The following is a 17881-nucleotide window of genomic DNA, read 5'->3' on the forward strand; positions in this document are numbered from 1 at the left end:
GAAAGACATATCTTTAACAGATCTGGTAACTTAAGAGATAACCCTGTTGCTAATAACAGGCTTTGATTCTATTTTTCTGTTGTCTGCAACAGCAATTTCACAAATCAAACTGCAGACACTCGAATAGAGACAATTTTATAATACCTATTCTGCAATTTCAAGAGTGGTTTAAGTACTAAAAGCCTTCTGTGTTCAATTTAATTCTCTCTTAAACCTTAAAATGCTGCCTCTGCTTCTAAAGCTGTCACAAAAGGGATCTATCCCCACTGCAGTGTAACATAGACAGCATCCTACACCTCCAGACCAAGGACTCCTTGAGCAATTTGCATTGTTTCATGTGTAGCCATAGTAAAAACAAATGTTGTTAAAGGAATGATATTGTTCCTAAAAAGACTAAAGAGGTTGTAAATAATTTGAAACAACTTTTCTTTTAAACTGGTCAGATTTTTTTTATTTTTATTTTTTTTATCAAAATTTGTACACTCTTAGACAATTCCTCCAAATTAACACATCCCGCTCATCAAGCACTGTCCAGCAAAGTTCATCAATAAAGAATAAATTAATAATTTAAACTGATGTTCTTTCAAATATAAGCACCTCTCAGACTGAACTGTTTGTAAAGCGAAAGTATGATTAGCTGATCTTATACCATGCTTTGCTAAATATGTAAAATTAATGTCTTTTTTCACCCAATTTTTACTGTTTGTGGATGTTTATAAAGCAATCTCCAGCAACCACTAAGTACTAATTTTGACTGTCCTTATGTTTACAACTCATCAAGAAAAAACAAGACACTAGACTACAGCAATCAGCAGCTTGATACAAATTTCAAATCTAATCCTTGAAGGATGGCAGGAAACCTGCAGTTCTGAGAATTATTCCATTCTGAACATAAAACCTTGCTAGAAAATCAACTATAGAAACTTTCAAAGAGTGCATTTTGCATTACTGAAAGATTTTCATCTCCACTGCACTGTTGTGGGTTTCTTTTGTTTAACAGCTCAAAACTTGAGGAAATACTTTATATATTGTAATACTTATTAATATAACAAGTTAATTAAAGTAAATTTAGTTTAACGTGATAATATTCAGGGAATATATTGGATTATTGCAGTTGTCTTTTAAGTAGTTTGTCTTTCTGCTATCTTCATAAAATAATTATTACATTATTGTTACAGCACTATTATATTCTTATTAAGAACTTCAGGTCACCTATCGCATTTATAAAAAATACTACAGATCCAGGCAAAGTACATCAAGCTAAGCAGCAAGAAAGTAATTCCCTAAAGCACTGCATGCATTTCTAAGATCTTTACAATTTAGATGATTACATTATCTCAGTTTTTTATTCACTAGTCAGGAGATAAATGACAGCTAGAATGACTGAATATTATTTTTTTTTTTAAACACCTTTCATTTTATTTGATAGACTTTTTACCCATAGTAATTTATTCCTATCACTGATGAAAATATAAAGCAAAAGCCTGAAAGTACAATCATGGCTAATGTTAAGCCCAAGAAAGAAAAAAACACTGTAGAGATAAATGGAGATGTCTACCATTTCAGTTTGAATGCCATTACAACAAGTGATTAGGTAAAATAAAAAGCTGTATTAATAAAACTATGTTTTCTTCATGCACACATATTTTCTTGTAAAGATATGAAATGATTTACATTTCACGTAAAAGGATAAGAAAAAAAACTTCAGACAGTTTAATTTGAGGTTCTTTTGCAAAGAAAACTTTTTTTTTTTGTATCAATCGTAACAGTGAGAACAAAGCAACATATGAGCAAATGATATGAATACATTTATATATTCATATAAGTTATATGAATATAAATCATATGAGCATATGAGCAAAGTATTTTTTATAAAAGGCACAGACATTCTCAAATTCATAGCTTGCAGAAGTCTTGCTATTTTCTTTTAGAGAAGTCTTGCTATTTTCTTTTACAACTTCACACTGCACAGAAAATCCCCTAATTCATATAAAAAGATGCAGCACACATAAATTAACATTTTAGATTTACTGAACGCTGTTTTTTTATTATTATTAGAATATTTATTATTAGAATATTTTTTCCTGAACTGGTTCTATCTTTTCTAAAACTACAGTATCTTGTCATTATCAAAAAAAGGATTCCATGAGAAAACAATTCAGTGTTTTTCCTTAGGACCACCTCCAAAACCCAAACTAATGTAAAAATAAAAAAATAAATAAATAAATTCAAATTTTGTAGCTTTTCTGAGAAATCCTCAGACAGAACTTAGATCATTCAGTATCTTATAGCAGATACATTCAGACAGAAGCATTATTTCTAATTATTCAAATATTTTGAAGCCTGCACAATCAGAGACAATAAAAAATTATCAAATGCATGGCTTTTTCACTAATCTATTGAGAAAGATTTTATAAGTGTTAGACTATATTTACAGTACCTTTGGGTATTGTTTGACAGGGATCAGAACTCTCTCTGACAACTTTATGTTCTTGTTGCTGATAACATCAAGGTATTTCTTTTCCTCATCTTCCTTCTTTCCTTCAGAACCCTGAAATTTTTCAATTTCTGAAAACAATAGAAAAAGAAAGCAATCAGTGACATTTGTCATTCTCAGAAACTTTAAACTTCTACATCATAGTATAGATTTTGCACTCACATGACATGCACTATTAATTTTGAAAAAACTGGACTATCACCAGTGTTAAGAGGCATAGGTGGTAGCTCACAGTTTGTACTATGATTCATTCTTTTCCAGCTGAAATTGACTCCAAATGATCACAGTAGGAACAGGAAAAGATGAAGCTTGTGATTCAAGCAATCAGTGTTTTAAAGAGGATCACATCATCACAGCTTGATGATATTTTATAAATGTAACGTGCCAGAATTAGTCAAAGATTTAAAGGCTAAACTTAAGGGTTGAACAACTAAGTTGTTCAAAGTAAATTAAGAAATAACTCCTGTACAAAACAATTTTTCACTGAAGGACTGCAAAAGTAATAATTATACATGATAATAACGATAATGTGTAGAACATTTGATAGGATTTACAAAAGCAGCTCCAAAATATACTCAGATTAGATAGTTGAGTGCTTTCACACAAACTTTTTAATTTTTGAAGTCCTTTAAGCTTCAAAAAGGAGAAGAACATCAATCAAATTTACTACCCTGCAAAGAATATTGAATGTGGTATTGTAGTTCTCTATAGTATGGGTGTTATATAAAAAACTGCATTTGCAGCAGCATCATTATTGACAAGAAGGAAATGGCAATGCTTACAATGAGTTAATTAAATGACTTAAAGGGACAGCTGTGAGTCTGAGAAACATGCATTTTCATGGCCAACAGAGCAGGCACAGGAATTAGAAACACTCTGACAGCAGTGTGTAACACACGTAAAAGCTTATTTTATTTAACATCATAAGTAGTAGTTAAAACAACGTAAATTCCAATGATTCACAAAGATTGTTATTCCTTTAAAGAAAGACTGGTGGGAAAAGGAGCTTTCGCAGAAGACAGTGTGATAAAATAATTACTGGACCAAGAAAAAACATATTAATTTTCTCTATTAAACTAAAGTTGTTCTCTATTCTGTATACTCCTTGTCATTCCATGACTACGACCATGATAGACGGTATAGGACTCTATCATGAAAAAATGAGGACGAGGATCATGTGCTCACTCCAAGTGGAGGTTTCATCACTTATACATTGTGATTTGCCATCCAGCTGTGAAACTTCTGGTCACATATAACACACATTGGAAAAAGATAACACATCTTTACACTTCAGAACTTCAAGTTTATTTTCATGAATTCAACCAATTTCTGTTTACCAAAATACATGGTTAGTATAGGATTTTGAGAGCAATAACAAATGAAGATCCAGAAGCATCAGCAAGAATAAAAACAAGGAACCCAACAGAACGTTTTCAAGAACACTCATCCTAGGCAGAAATAGAAAAAGCAGCATTCTTTGAAAAGAATGTTGACGTATTTTCCACCCACTTTTGCTCTGAGCTAACTGAATTAAGCAGGGTGACAGATAACTATTCAATTACCTCCTACAGTATCTGTCAATCCCCCAGCACACTTCATTCTTCTCTTTCATCTCTAACAGTTCTGTCGCACTTTCTTCTGTATAATACACATGTATCTTATCTCTCTTAATTGAAAGAGAACGTGAATATCACAGCTATGCAAAACAGCTCACAACTAGGAAAGTGTCAGAGACTAAAGGCATTTCTAACAGCTTTTAGAGATTTTTTTTTTTATTCCCATGAAAATTGATCTTCCGCTCTCCATATCTTGAGCTGCAAAATTCTGGAAGAGGTGTCACCCTGTTCTGTTTTTGAAGGAAATAACTTTTTTTTTTTTTCTCCTTTTTCTCACTGATTTGGCATAAACTAGAATAGCTGACTGAGTCGTTCTTACTTTTTCAAAACTACTTGCTTTAATCTTCAGAGCGCCAATAAAAAATGTTGATTATAGTTCACTCCAACATGCTTGACACCTATTGCAAAACTTTCATGATGAATATAGTTTTTCCATTAAAATTAGGCTGCTCACAGTAAAAACATTCTTTTGCTACACTTAGAGTCATGTCAAAACTCATCAAAAAATAATGTGCTTCTTGTCAGCCTGTCCAACCTACCAAAAAATGAAATCTACACATCCCTTTCTCTGCTGTCAACATTTGCCACCCACTGAAAGGATTTCTGAAAGCCTACCTTGCATCTTACCTATGGGGATTCCTCTATTTGCAGCAGAGGCATTATTTCAGTAAAGAAGCATGACCTGTTGTTACAAGGTCTTGCTTTTAAAAAATGATCTGTCTCCATTAATGGGAGTGATTCCATAACGAGAATTTCACCAGCCTCTTGTCTGCATACAGTAATACATAGAGCAGCATTACATAACACTCTGAGAAGTACACATTTTCATCATCATTTTCATCACATTTACATTTGCTTCTAGTTTGGTGAATGGAACAACGTTTGTACTGAAAGAGAAAGAATATGCCAGTAAAAAACAGCAAGTCCAAAATCTCTGACATCTTCATCTTTAAAAGAGTTTGTGTTAATAAAAATCACACACTTGGAACCTCTAATGCCTACAATACTGTTAAAATTGCACAACATCCCAAAGTATTTTTAAAATAGTAAATACTGAAAATACACATGAAGGCTATCTAAGCTGTTTCAGTTGTAATTGAAAGCAGAGCTACTGGGTTTTTGGGGAGAAAAAAAAAACAAAAAAACAGATGATTTAACAATACAATTGAACAAATTACAGTGAAGTTAATCTGTAAGAATAGAAAATCCTAAGAGATTTCCTGTTGCTAAAAGGAAATCTAAATTCCCAAAAGACTGGCTAATTAAAAGTAAATAGTTTTGTGGCTAGCAAAAAAGGGGAAGGGTTATCAAGACAGCACAACCAGCCACAGCCTCTGACAATTACCCATTGGCACACTCCATTCACCCAGCACTACATGCACCTGCTGGCAACATTCCTGCACTGTAGTTACACATATTCACTCACTGACACAGCTTGTAGGAATGACTCAGCAAGATCCTACAAGTGTAATAGCGTTTACATATCTGCCAAATTTGCTTGAACTTGCCCAAAATATTTAAATGTTATTGCAGTCAAAGACAGAATGGACAAGATAGCATAAATCCTATATCCTTAAGAAGTTTCTTAATAAAAGGTAGTGATATAGAGAAGTTAAGCATCTATAGACAATCCAAACTGATTAAATCCAAAGATAATTATCATGAAACCAAAGGAGGAGAAAGTAAAACTGTGCAGAGACTGAGTAGAATTGAACTTAAGATTTCCTACCCATCTCTTTCTATAGACAATTGATTTTTACTGCCTGGTTAACAGTTTGAGAGCGCTCAGCAACTTGCAGAGATATGCAAAGATATCTCTAGATTATTGTATCAGTAGAAATACAAATATTTACTCTATCTACCCATTGATCTATAGCTAGATCAGGATAAATTAGAAAAGCTGTAAGGAGAATATTAATAGCGTTAAATAACTAGAAAATTTTACAGGTAGAAATATCAGATACTGCTAACTATCTGAACACTTTCTGCTCAGGCACACATTTCTAGGGAGAAAATTAATTCTGACTGCCAAATAGTTCTAGCTTGATTGCCAACTAATTCCTCATTACACTATTCCATGTAATTCTAGATACAGATCAACTGTAATCACTAAAAAAAAAAAATAGTATTTACGATGAAATTTACCACTATATACAAAGTTAAACTGATGGAGTCTTTGTCTCACCAGTACAAACAGTAACAAACAACAATCACTCAAGATCAGCAGCAGTGTATGCAGCATAAACAAATGATCAAGGATGCATGTTCAGCGTAGTGACCTACTGAAATATAGTATCTCATGAAATTAGTCACAGCAATGCCCGTTAAAAGACAGTAATTTCTTCATTGCTTTTTAGAGAATATTCTTAGTACAAGGACTACACTGACAAAAAAAAAAGGAAGACACTATTTTTGAAACAGTGAAATTTTGAAGACCATTCAATGTGTGTATTAAGTATATTTGATATCAAATATATCTTTCTTCATAGAGTTAGCTTGCATAGGCTAGGATGAAGGTTTGGCTGTTCACTCTCGTATTGCTAGAACGACTGAACTCAGTATAGTTCTCCTTACCTCTTACCTTCAGAGCAGCTAAGGTAGTATAACGAATGTGCTATCAGGTAGATGAAAGACCAACCTGAAAGTTGTAGAGGTATTTTTTCTTGAATTGCAATTTTCTTCAATCTGAAACTACTCACAGAAATGGGAAATACAGAGAAGGAAGATTTACTCAGACCAGAGCACAAAAGAAAGCAAAAACCACCAAAAAATATCAAGAGCATGTTATTTCTGAACACATCCTTAGGTGTCCTTGAATTTAACATTTTAGAAAACTCCATTTCTGTGGTGTTTCAGAACCAGAAAGAAGTTATTTGTCAACAAAGACTTTTGTAGCTTCTACTGTGTTAAAGCCCATTCAACAATGCACTTGCACATGCTCAAGTGCTCTCCTGGATTAATCTAAAGAGAAAACATCAATGCTGTGTTACATACTGTACGGTGCAGAGCAGATAAGCATAGGGTGAAAGATGAATTGATTGGCAAAGTCACCAGCAAGTCCCTCAGTGAGATATTTATTACTTATATCTTCCTATCTGAAAGCCGATGTTATTCTGGAGGTACTCTGTAGCTGGAAGTATTCTGTCTCTTCACAGTTGCCACAAAGGAGGAAAGCCTTTCTTTTTCTTCCTCAGTCCTAGAACTTACTAGCGATAAAACATGTCCTAATCTGTTTTCAGAGCAAGATAGAGAATTGAACAGCAGGCTTTTTTTTTTTTTTTTTTTCCTGGTCTTATTTAGCCATTTCAGGGTTTTTCTGTACTGTGAGACAGAAAAGCTATACAGTATATAGAGTAAGAATGACATCTGAAAGTACACTGTATTGAAAATTATGAATAAATGCAACTTACTGAAGTAAAGAACTGGTAAAAAATCTCATTGTGGCTCAGACTTCTCACCAACCGCTCTTGCTTTTCCAGTCAGCAGTGACAATAATGAGCTAATAACCTATGCTCACATAGTTATTTAAGTATGTGAAAGGAGTCTACACACCTTTGAACAGCAGTTTCCATTTAGGATGTGACCACAGATCTTGAGCTCAGAAAGTTAACTGTATTTGAAACAGTGACAAGAAAACTTCAAAAGAGCCAAATAACTGATGAATTACTGAGAGATGGAAGATATTCTGAATGTCTCAGAATAATACTGTAGCTTCCTATCATGTTTATGTCGGAAAATATAAAAGCAATGTCTTGAATACTATACAGTATCAAACAATCATATATTAAATATATACTTATAACTGGTTAAAAAAAATGAAAGAGGGAAAACGAAAATTCAGTGCTTATATGTGTTTATATGATCATATATACCTAGCTATCTGCAATGATACACTCTCTTAAACATCCATCCTTTTATCACAATCTAGTTACATTTACAAGAAGGCTACACTCTGGCACTTACTAGCCCTACATAGGCCACAGATATGTTCAAGGCTGCAGTGTTTTTTTGGTTGTGTTTTTTTGGGTTTTTTTTTGGGGGGTTGTTTTTTTGTTGTTGGTGGTGGTGTTTTCTGTGGCAAAGATTAATTTTTAAGATATTCAGAGAGGTTTGCTAGATGTTTCCAGAATTCTGTAATTCTTCCGAAAATTCATATTATCTGCTATTACAAAGGCAGATTACTAACCTGTTTCTACTAGACTTTATAATTGATGTGTGCTTTCTCTTGCTGTAGATTTTAATTTACCTTATAGAATCATAGAATGGTTTGGGTTGGAAGGGACCTTTAAGATTGTCTATTTCCAACCCCCTGCTATAGGCAGGGACACCTCTCCCTAGACCAGATTGCTCAAAGCCCCATCCAGGCTGGCCTTGAATGCTTCCAGGGAGGGGACATCCACATCCTCTGAGGGCAACCTGTTCCAGTGTTTCACCATCCTCACAGTAAAGAATTTATTCCTAAATCTAGTCTGAATCTACCTGCCTCCAGTTTAAGACCACTTCCCTTTGTCCTGTTGCTACCAGCTCTTTTGAAAAGTTCCTCTCCAAGATCCTTATATCAGACTGAAAACAATTATAAATAATATTTTTGCATTAAAAACATTGGAGATCCTGGTGTTGCTCTGAGCCTTTACTCTCAGGACTGTACAAACAGATCCTTGCTCCAGGGAATCAATAAATGTACACTAAGGTTATTTCAGGCTGAGAGACTTGGGGGTGTTCAGCTTGGAGAAGAAAAGGCTTTGGAGAGACCTGAGAGCAGTCTTTCAGTATCTACAGGGAGGCAACAAGAAAGAAGTGGACAGACTCTTTAGCAGGGTCTGCACTGATAGGACAAGGTGAAATAATTTCAACCTCAAAGAGCGAAGATTTAGAATAGAATCTAAGGAAAATAGGTTTTGTTTGTTTGTTTGTTTTTTACAATAAGAGTAGTGAAGCATGGGAACAGGTTGCACAGAGAGGTGGTGGATGCCCAGTCCTTGGAGACATTCAAAGTCAGGCCGGACAAGGTCTGAGCAACCTGATCTTGCTTTAGGTGTCCCTGTCCATTGCAGAGGAGTTGGATGAGATGCCCTTCCAATTCTATGATTCTACCATCTAACATCCAGCACTGTTTTATTATCAACAAAAGCTAAAATATATGGTCAGGTCAGCTACATAAACTCATATGTTTATTAATATGCTGTGAAAAATCGAGGAATAATTTAGTAACTTTAACATTTAATAATATATATAAGGTCCTATCTCTGTGTTGTTCTGTGGAATTTTCACAGAACTTGACAGAATACACTCATAACCACACCACATTTGTTAGATTTTCCTCGCCTATACTGCATTTCAAGCCATCTCCCTAAGTATCAACTGATGAAATACCTATTTGCAGACATGGTCAGGGGGATAATAATTGGTAAAGAGGTGCCAACATTTGGGCCACTGCACTGGCCCTGTTCAGTTTAATGAAATAGCCACAATGCTTTTAAAACTAGTCCAGTTATCACCTACAAACAGAAACAAATGCTATTTGTAGCAGGCATAGGGTTAGTAGCTATGCACTAGTTTTAGATAAGTGACACTGAGTGTTCTTGGCTGCCATTTGTCAACATGGTAAATGGCACTTAGAACTGAGGCAAGATTTGAGACATTCTTCTGATTCAATCTAATCTGTTCAACAAAAATGAAGAAATTTAAGTCTTGCCTGGAAATAGAATTCTCTGTGGCAACTGCAGAAAACAAAATAGCAAGCAAGAGAGCTTTTTTTCTTAGAAAAGCAAACATGTTAGCACCAGGTAATGTGATTTCGTTACACCAGGCTATTTGACATGGGAAATTAAAACTCATCCTAGAGCAGTATTACAACCTCACATAGCAGTAAACAAGATGCACACTTTTCATAGGCTTGTCACCTTGCCTTAAGAATACTTGTTTTCTTTGTAGGCCAAAGCAATAAATTAAAACACGCAATATTGAGGAGACTTGCATCACTTTCTGAAAATATCCTTCAATCTCTCCAACTACGTTTATAGGAATCAATTTTAAAAGGCAAAGAAACCTTGTTTGAACCTGTCTGCATCCCACTTCATCACTGCTAAACATGAAAGGCTACTATCTTGTCAGAGCGGAAGAAAGGGGCCCAAAACAATGCTTTCAAATAATATCAGTAGAACGTGTGCACTTGACGCACATCCAAAAATTCAGTGATGGGAAACTTCTTTTTTCTCAACTTAGTTCTTTGCTTCTTACTTAATTAAAGAAACTTTAAATGTTAAGATACATGTCAGCTGCTGTACTAACCAGATAGTATAGATTCAGATGCCAAGAATACACACATCACAGATAAACTCATTAAAACAGTTAGGTGAAACAAAATCCAGAAGAAGCAAGAACAGTGACAAGATGTGACTCACACTGTGAGCAACCTGAGAAGTCCACACTGGCAGTGAAATCTGCCTCTAAGGACACTTCATGACTGCTTACTTTCTAAACATTTTTTGAATCTTTGTTGATACTGAGCTCTTACACAAGTGGATACCCATGGATGAGACCCAGAAGTTGCAATTCGACCTCCAGCAGGTTCAAAGTACCCATCCTGGTACACAGTGACTGGTGATCATTCTTCAACCTGCCAAAAATCCACGGATGTATTTCAGGTTCTCAACACCACTTTTACACTGATACAACCACTGAGGTTGTATCAGCAACACATAACAAAACCAAACATATTTTCATCTCCCAAGTATGACTTCCCACAGTGACAACTTCAAGTCCAAATAGTTTCAATACAAATCATAGGACGCAGCATTTCTAAAAGAGGGCATAAAATTCCATGCCATACACCATGCTGATTTAATTTACTCCCCAAGAACTGTACAAATTCCACTGTAGCATGAGCATGGAAATAACAGGCTTCAGCAGTGTGGCAGGTACAGTTTTGCCAAAGTCTGTTATGACTCTTTCCCAAGTGTCTGATCTTTGGCATTGCTTTTTTCTTCTTATCATTACCAAACCATACAGTAAAAAGAAAGAACTAATGAATTTCTGTTTCCTCTGTATTTGTTACCAGTATATTTCTCCCTCCATAATATCCTTTTCTGCTCTATGCATGCTTTATATTCCAGATTCCTCTTACGTCTCTCATCTCCCTAGGTGGAAAGGAGTCAGAAAACGTTTTGGTTGACTTGAAGGGTAGCATAAGCAGCTGTTTTCTATCTGCCAGAATGGGTACTGTGTGAAAAGCAGAATAAATTTCTCAGTTTTTTTCACCAATTGGAACACCGTTTCATTTTGCTATCCAGAAGCTAGTCATATAAATCTAACAATATGCCCTGCTTTTCTTTTGAAGTAATTCTTCCCTCTAGAAAAAAGTCTCTGGCAGGTAAGCCTTTAATAGTGAATGTGAATACAAGAACAACTGCCATGCTTAGACTTGTCAAGCTAATGAAAAATGCTCATTATACTTGTATGTCTGTTAACATCCTTCTCTTCCTTCCTCTCTCTTCCACTCTGTAAGTCATCTTGGTGAATTATCTCACTATTACTGTTCATTATCAGTTATTCAAATTAGTTCTACTGAGAGCTTTTTTTCTTTCCCCTGCACACAGGTTAAACAGCAGCAAGTTCTTTAAGACTGGCCAGATTTGAAAACCACCCTGCTTCATGGCAAGCATCCTAATTAACTGTGCCCAGACAACATGACTCATACTACTATAGCTTTCATATAATGAAATACCTAATAAAAAGGGAATACAATTCACAATGAAAATGTTGGAAGAAAATGCTCATTTTGCTGTATATTATGTTTAAAACCTTCCATCTAGCTGCATGTCTGTCACTGATGATCCTAGCAGCTAACAAAAAGAAACAGCTGTCAATTTCCTCCTGCTTCAAAGAATGCATAGGGTACAGTAAAAAAAACTCAGGCAAACACATATTGATTCAAGCATGCTGAAGAGTTTGTCAGCTGCCTTGAACAGCACAGGAAAGAGCCTCTTGAGTTCAGAAAATGCCAAGGGCACATTCGTGAAGAAGAAAATGTCCAGGGGAACACCGTGTTGCAAGACAATCTGTTCTGCTGCAAAACATTTCAGCTTGGGCTCAGTCCAACACAAGAACTGCAATTCAACGTGCAGCCACTGAGAAATTCAATATTTTTGTGAAAACGTTCATTTTTGCAAGAAATTATAGCCTTTTCATAAAAAACTACTCCAGTAGGGCTAAGTAGATAGAGCGTATTTTCAAAATGCTGATGAAAATCACACAGCCTTCCCTTTGTTATAGTCTGGATGCCACAATTGACAGCTGGCAGCACTGACAGATGCATCATTTCAATTTTATGGCGAAATGAAAAAAGATCTGGTTTCAATCAGAAAGTATCCAGCAGAGAAAGAGAACTGCTGATAATCACGAGAAGCATGTGTGTTCTTGCAGGTCCAGCTTCATGGCTGCCCATCTGGGTGACTCAGAATATTAATACTCATTTTATAAGTACTTAGAAGTATGATATAAGGATGAAATATAAGGATGAAATATGGGGCTGTTAGTGCATCTGCAGCAACAGAAAGTGCGAAAAATTTAAAAGAAAAATAACAAAGTTGGATTTTATTTTTTTTTTTAAGAGTCATAGGATACATAAGAGAAATATTTTCATTATGATTTTCTAGTTTTCAGAGTCTTTCTTGGATGAAAAGTTTTTTGTGTCAATTATATTAGAGTTATATTAGGTTCAATTTTAGGAAGTAAAATGAAGCATTTTGACAGCTAAGAAAATACTGTAAAAGAGATTATATTAGACAGTCTGTGGACACGTTTTTCACTGTAAGAAGTTTCTCAAAAAGGAGAAATCCAGAAGAAAGCTAGAAGACGGGGCAAGGAAAATCAGAATTTGGAAAGGGAGGTGTCAGAGATGGTTGAGACATTAAAGAAAGTAAGAAGCAGATAAAAAAAGAGATGGCAGAATCAACAAAAGAGAGAAGAAAGGAGAAAGTTCACATCATACTTTATCAGTCTTCTGCTTGAATTCGGTAAGTTATTGGGAAGGACATGAGAAATCAAGGGAATAAATCCAAAGACTATGCCTGAGGTGGAGAGCAAGCACAGATATTAAATAGAAAGGAGAAAGAATTGTTTCTGAATGAGAGCTGAAAGAAAATGTGCAAAAAGCAGATCTTCTCACTTACTAAGCATACTTTGAACTCAATATTAAATATTAATGTTATTTTTATATGTTTACACGTGAATTTATATATGCATGTCACTCCAAATGTAATGCCTATTTATTTCCATGGGAATTACAACAGATACAAAGAGAACAACAACACTACTTATTAGAACAAATTCTCAGCTACTAAGTACTACTTTTCAACACAGTCACCACCGTTACCTACGCATTTTTCAGAGATCAACAAAAGCCTGCATGCTGCCCTCATCAAAATCTGCTCCAGTGGAAGTTACCCACTGTCGCTATTGCCACTGCTGAAATGCACCACCTACTGCCACATTGCACTCACATCCACACTTTGGTCTCCATGAACTTGCAGCAAACACTGACAAATGTCAACGGGTGCAAATTTTTCTGTGTGGAGCAACTCAATGACACACCTTTGCTTCATAGGCACTTGTGTGTCAGATGCCATTTTGTCAGACTGTCCTCTGCTGCCGCTTATCACACAGCAACAAAATGTAATGGAATACTGGTGGGAAGGTTCAATCTCCTTGCCATACCACCAACACTGTGGGCCAACATAATAAAATACTTTCAGAGCAGCCTTCATATATGTTCACATATACCTATATAAAAATTATTTCCAGGTATATTTTTTGCTTTCATGGATCATAACCAGGTACAGTTCAGTAATTTAGAGGAGAGAAATAGTTCTAAAGGACACAATCTGATTAGTTACTGCAAAGAAGTAATGCTTAATAAAGGAAAGTGTAGTAAACCAACAGAATGAATGTATGAAGACCATCTCCTGCAAGGAAACTCCCAAGGATAAAACCAAACAGAAACAATCAATTGTCAGATAATATTCTTCATATAACTGGAGTCTAAAGTGTGCACTACACACTAAATGTCACTGTGGTATTTCCTAGAAAGTCCAATGCACCAAGTAAGGTTAAGACAAAGCACTAGACTGGCTCAGTAATTCAAATAATAGCAATGTTCTCCTTCAAAATATTTGTACAGCTGAAATTATGCAAACAGACATGAAAGTAATTCTCTATTGAATCAATTTCACCTTTAGAATAAAGTTATTTCATATTTGGGTCCACATATCTAGCTACCAGTAGTTCAGAACAGTGCAGGAAAAAAATATGAGTTAGTTTTCAACTCACTGATGTTTTCTGAATTACACACCGAAAAGCAAGAATTCAGATTTTCAAATATCATATAAATAACATGTTATTCTTTCTGAGGTGCTTCCTAGCTTTCCAGCTTAGAAATTGATGCTGCTAACATTAACCTCCTTGTCTGCATTAATCCACATATTCCAGAAGACGTGTGCTGCAACAGCCAACATCTTTACCAATTAAAACTGCAGTACACAAATTAAAGGCTAGGATATTGTTATAATACAAAGACAGACTTAAATGTGCACAAGAAAAATGCTATAATTATTCACGTAGTTAACTGAAATCCTTGGAACAATATAACCTATCATAACTAAGCAGTTGTCTGGCCATCTGCCAAAAGGAAATGGAAAATATGCAGATTTAGCTTCATGATGTATTTCGGGTTTTCTCTATTTTTCTATATTAATGTTCTCATCCTCATACTATATGGAAAACAATTCATAAAGACAAATACTAAAGATTTTAAAATAAATGTTTCACAAGAAATTAGGCTGTTTTTATTAAAGACGAGTTGTCAGAGAAAGCTAAATGTAGAAGTCAGTAGAAGCACTTAGCTGACACAACCAAATCATAAGTAGTACAGAATGAAGTAAACAGAAGACATCATGGAAGTATAGCAGACTTGTACTTGTGTGACAGCAGTTCTAACAACTGTATGCCAAAGGCATAAACATAAAACCTGCTGCAAAAGCCTTAAGTTTAAAATAAATATAAAAGCAGATTAGCACTAACATGTACATCCTGGAACTAACATGTTTCTGTTACATGATTCCCATCACTGTGCCATTTGTAGGATGAAAGGGCTCTCTGGAGATGAGATTTCATTAAATATACTCAGATCAAGAAATATTCTTTTCAAGTACAATTAGTAAAACAGTAGAGATAAGCCTAGGAAATGAAAGACCTGTATTCAGTGAACACATATTAATTTACCCTCTTCCTGTTATGCAAAATTCCAACCAAACAGTGGTATTTAAGCAATCAACACCAACTACATTCTTCAATAATACAGTTTAAAGAAAGGAAAGCACTATTCTCCATCTTTATACTGTTCTCACAGAAAGAACTTGACAGGCAACAAATCTTGCACAAATTAAAAATATTTTTCTTCTACAATTGTTCTCTGCTCACAAACAGCTCTCCACGTAAAACTGAAATCCTTCTTTTTTAACATTAGCATTTAACTCTTGCATGGCAGAAGGAAAGTCTTGTAGACAGCTGTTTATTTCCTGAACACCAAGTTCTATCCAGTGATAAATGGACATCTGGATCCTGAATATACTTGTTACATGATGCAGAATGTATCTATGCAATGATCAAAATTATATAATCTATTTTTTGTTTCCATTCATTGGAAAAAACATACAAGATGTTTCACTGATCAGAACTTTGTTTATGATGGCATTAAACACTAACCTTAAGCCTAAACTCAACTGAGTGAAATGGGCATTGGCACGTAAGAGCCGCACTTCTGAAAGAAAATAAGTACCTAATACAGCAAGCATCTAATTCAACTATATGAATTTTGGGTTCAGAAAATATAACATGAAGTATAGTACAAAGTTTAATAAACCTCTGAAAAGGTTTCATTATTCTCAAGACAACGAATCCCAAAGGACAAAGCTGTTCACTTTTTTTTAAGATTATGTGTTTGAGTACAGACAAAAATCTAGTCTCCATTACAATAACCACTGTATGAAAATCCCCCTCTAAAAAGATCAGACAAAACCCACTCCTGATAACTTCCCAGCAAGTTATTAAATGAAACATGGAAGGAAAACAAAAACCAAGATGTTGATGGGGGGAATGGGAATTTGCAGTTACAGAAAACAATCTCTTTTGTGTACTGTGGGAAATCTTAGCTTTCCACCCACCTACACACTGTCACACTGCAGTGCTCAGTGGCAGTGAAGGGCTGGTGGTGACAGCTGAGGAAGGATTTGCAGAAGGGTGAGGTAATGGCATTGTGACTTTAGAAGTAATTTCATCCCACCTTTAAGGGGCTACATAAGCAATGCAAACATTACACGATCAAACAAAATGAGATCATTAGTAACATGAAAATGTGACTAGGAAATCTTTTCTTAAAAGAGATTTTTCCCTTAGGCACTTCCATGATCCTGGACCCTATTCAAAGAAGCATTAAGAACAAAAATCTATACTGCAAGGCACATCCTTGAAAAAGGGTCTACCGCATAACGTTCTTAGAACTTAAAAATTAAATATATCTAATACACCAAATAATACATAGATAATTAACATTATAGGAAACATGAGTATTAACATGAAAGGCCATCACGTAAGAAAGCATGAAAACAGCTCCTTGAGAATCTGACGAGGGTGATAAAGCTTGGCAGGCAGATCTTAGTGGGGAGATGACATCTCAATATTGAATGATGAATGGCTGCTTGGGATAGCAGATTAGAGGATATGCTGAAGAAAACCAAAGACAGAAATGGATATCCTGTTTGATATAAAAAGAAGGAAGAGTCACTGGTGAAACTTAAAGAAAGAACAACAGTCACTAAAAAAGGCTATTTCAGAAGTGTTGTGAAGGAAAACAAATACGACATTCAGAGAACTATGTGGAAGAAAAGTGTCTCTACAGGAGAAAATGAGCTGGATGGACAGATTAGAAAGGCTAATCCTACATTGCTCACCTGCATCCAAAGCAGGAAAAGGAAAGTGAACCAGCATTTTCTTAGAACTCCTGGACATGGGTAGTGCCCCAAACGGTCTTATATATATATTGTAGAAGTGAAGGCAGTTGGACATTCTCTAGTCAAGACTGGAGATCAAACATCCTTAGCAACTGATAAATATTAATATACCACCACATTATGCAATGACAACAAAACCTATTCTTAATTTTAGAAAGTTTCTCTCATATATGAATTAAGTCATAGAAACAGATGGTTAGAAGCCAAGCTTTTTCATAACAGAATGTTAATAGCCATGTTCTATTAAATAAAGTCACTAGTTTTATTTATAGCTCAGCCATATTTTTTCATGCTTATATCCTTCCTCCCGATAGCAGATAAATATGTTGTATACTTACTAAGAGCAGGCAAGAACATTGAACGAATAATCCTAATATAAATGTAACTCTAAATCCTTACTGATAATTATTACATTTGTCAAACTATTTTATAAAACATAAGGTATCACGGGTACAGCATAAATGAGATTCTGAGGTGAATTACATCTTCATTCCTTGTGCAGCTACAACATAGTTATTGCTTTTAAAATTTTTGAACAGTGACAGTAGAAAGTCAAACAGAATGGAAGTTTGGCTTCCTAAATAAAAATAAGTATCATTCAGTAAATCATACAGTATTCTGAAATACTTCTACTAAAAAATCAGATCTTTCTCCTAGAGTCACCTTAAACAACACCTGTAACTTTACAGAACAATTGTTGG

General features: G+C 35.0%; 1 protein-coding gene across 6 annotated transcripts in view; it reads right to left on the bottom strand.

The window, feature by feature from the left end:
- Positions 1–17881, bottom strand: part of KHDRBS2 (KH RNA binding domain containing, signal transduction associated 2) — a 334761-nt gene that overhangs the window by 275338 nt on the left and 41542 nt on the right. For all 6 annotated transcript variants that reach the window (XR_008206779.1, XR_008206778.1, XR_008206780.1 and 3 more), the window contains exon 2: positions 2441–2568. Coding sequence is in view for 2 of the 6 variants with exons in the window: in XM_052682944.1 (XP_052538904.1) it covers positions 2441–2568 (128 nt within the window). In the remaining 4 variants the exon portion in view is untranslated. The remainder of the gene's footprint in view (positions 1–2440; positions 2569–17881) is intronic.

Source organism: Tympanuchus pallidicinctus, unplaced genomic scaffold, assembly GCF_026119805.1.
Source record: "Tympanuchus pallidicinctus isolate F22 unplaced genomic scaffold, pur_lepc_1.0 scaffold1, whole genome shotgun sequence".
In the NCBI taxonomy this organism is placed as follows: Eukaryota; Metazoa; Chordata; class Aves; order Galliformes; family Phasianidae; genus Tympanuchus; species Tympanuchus pallidicinctus.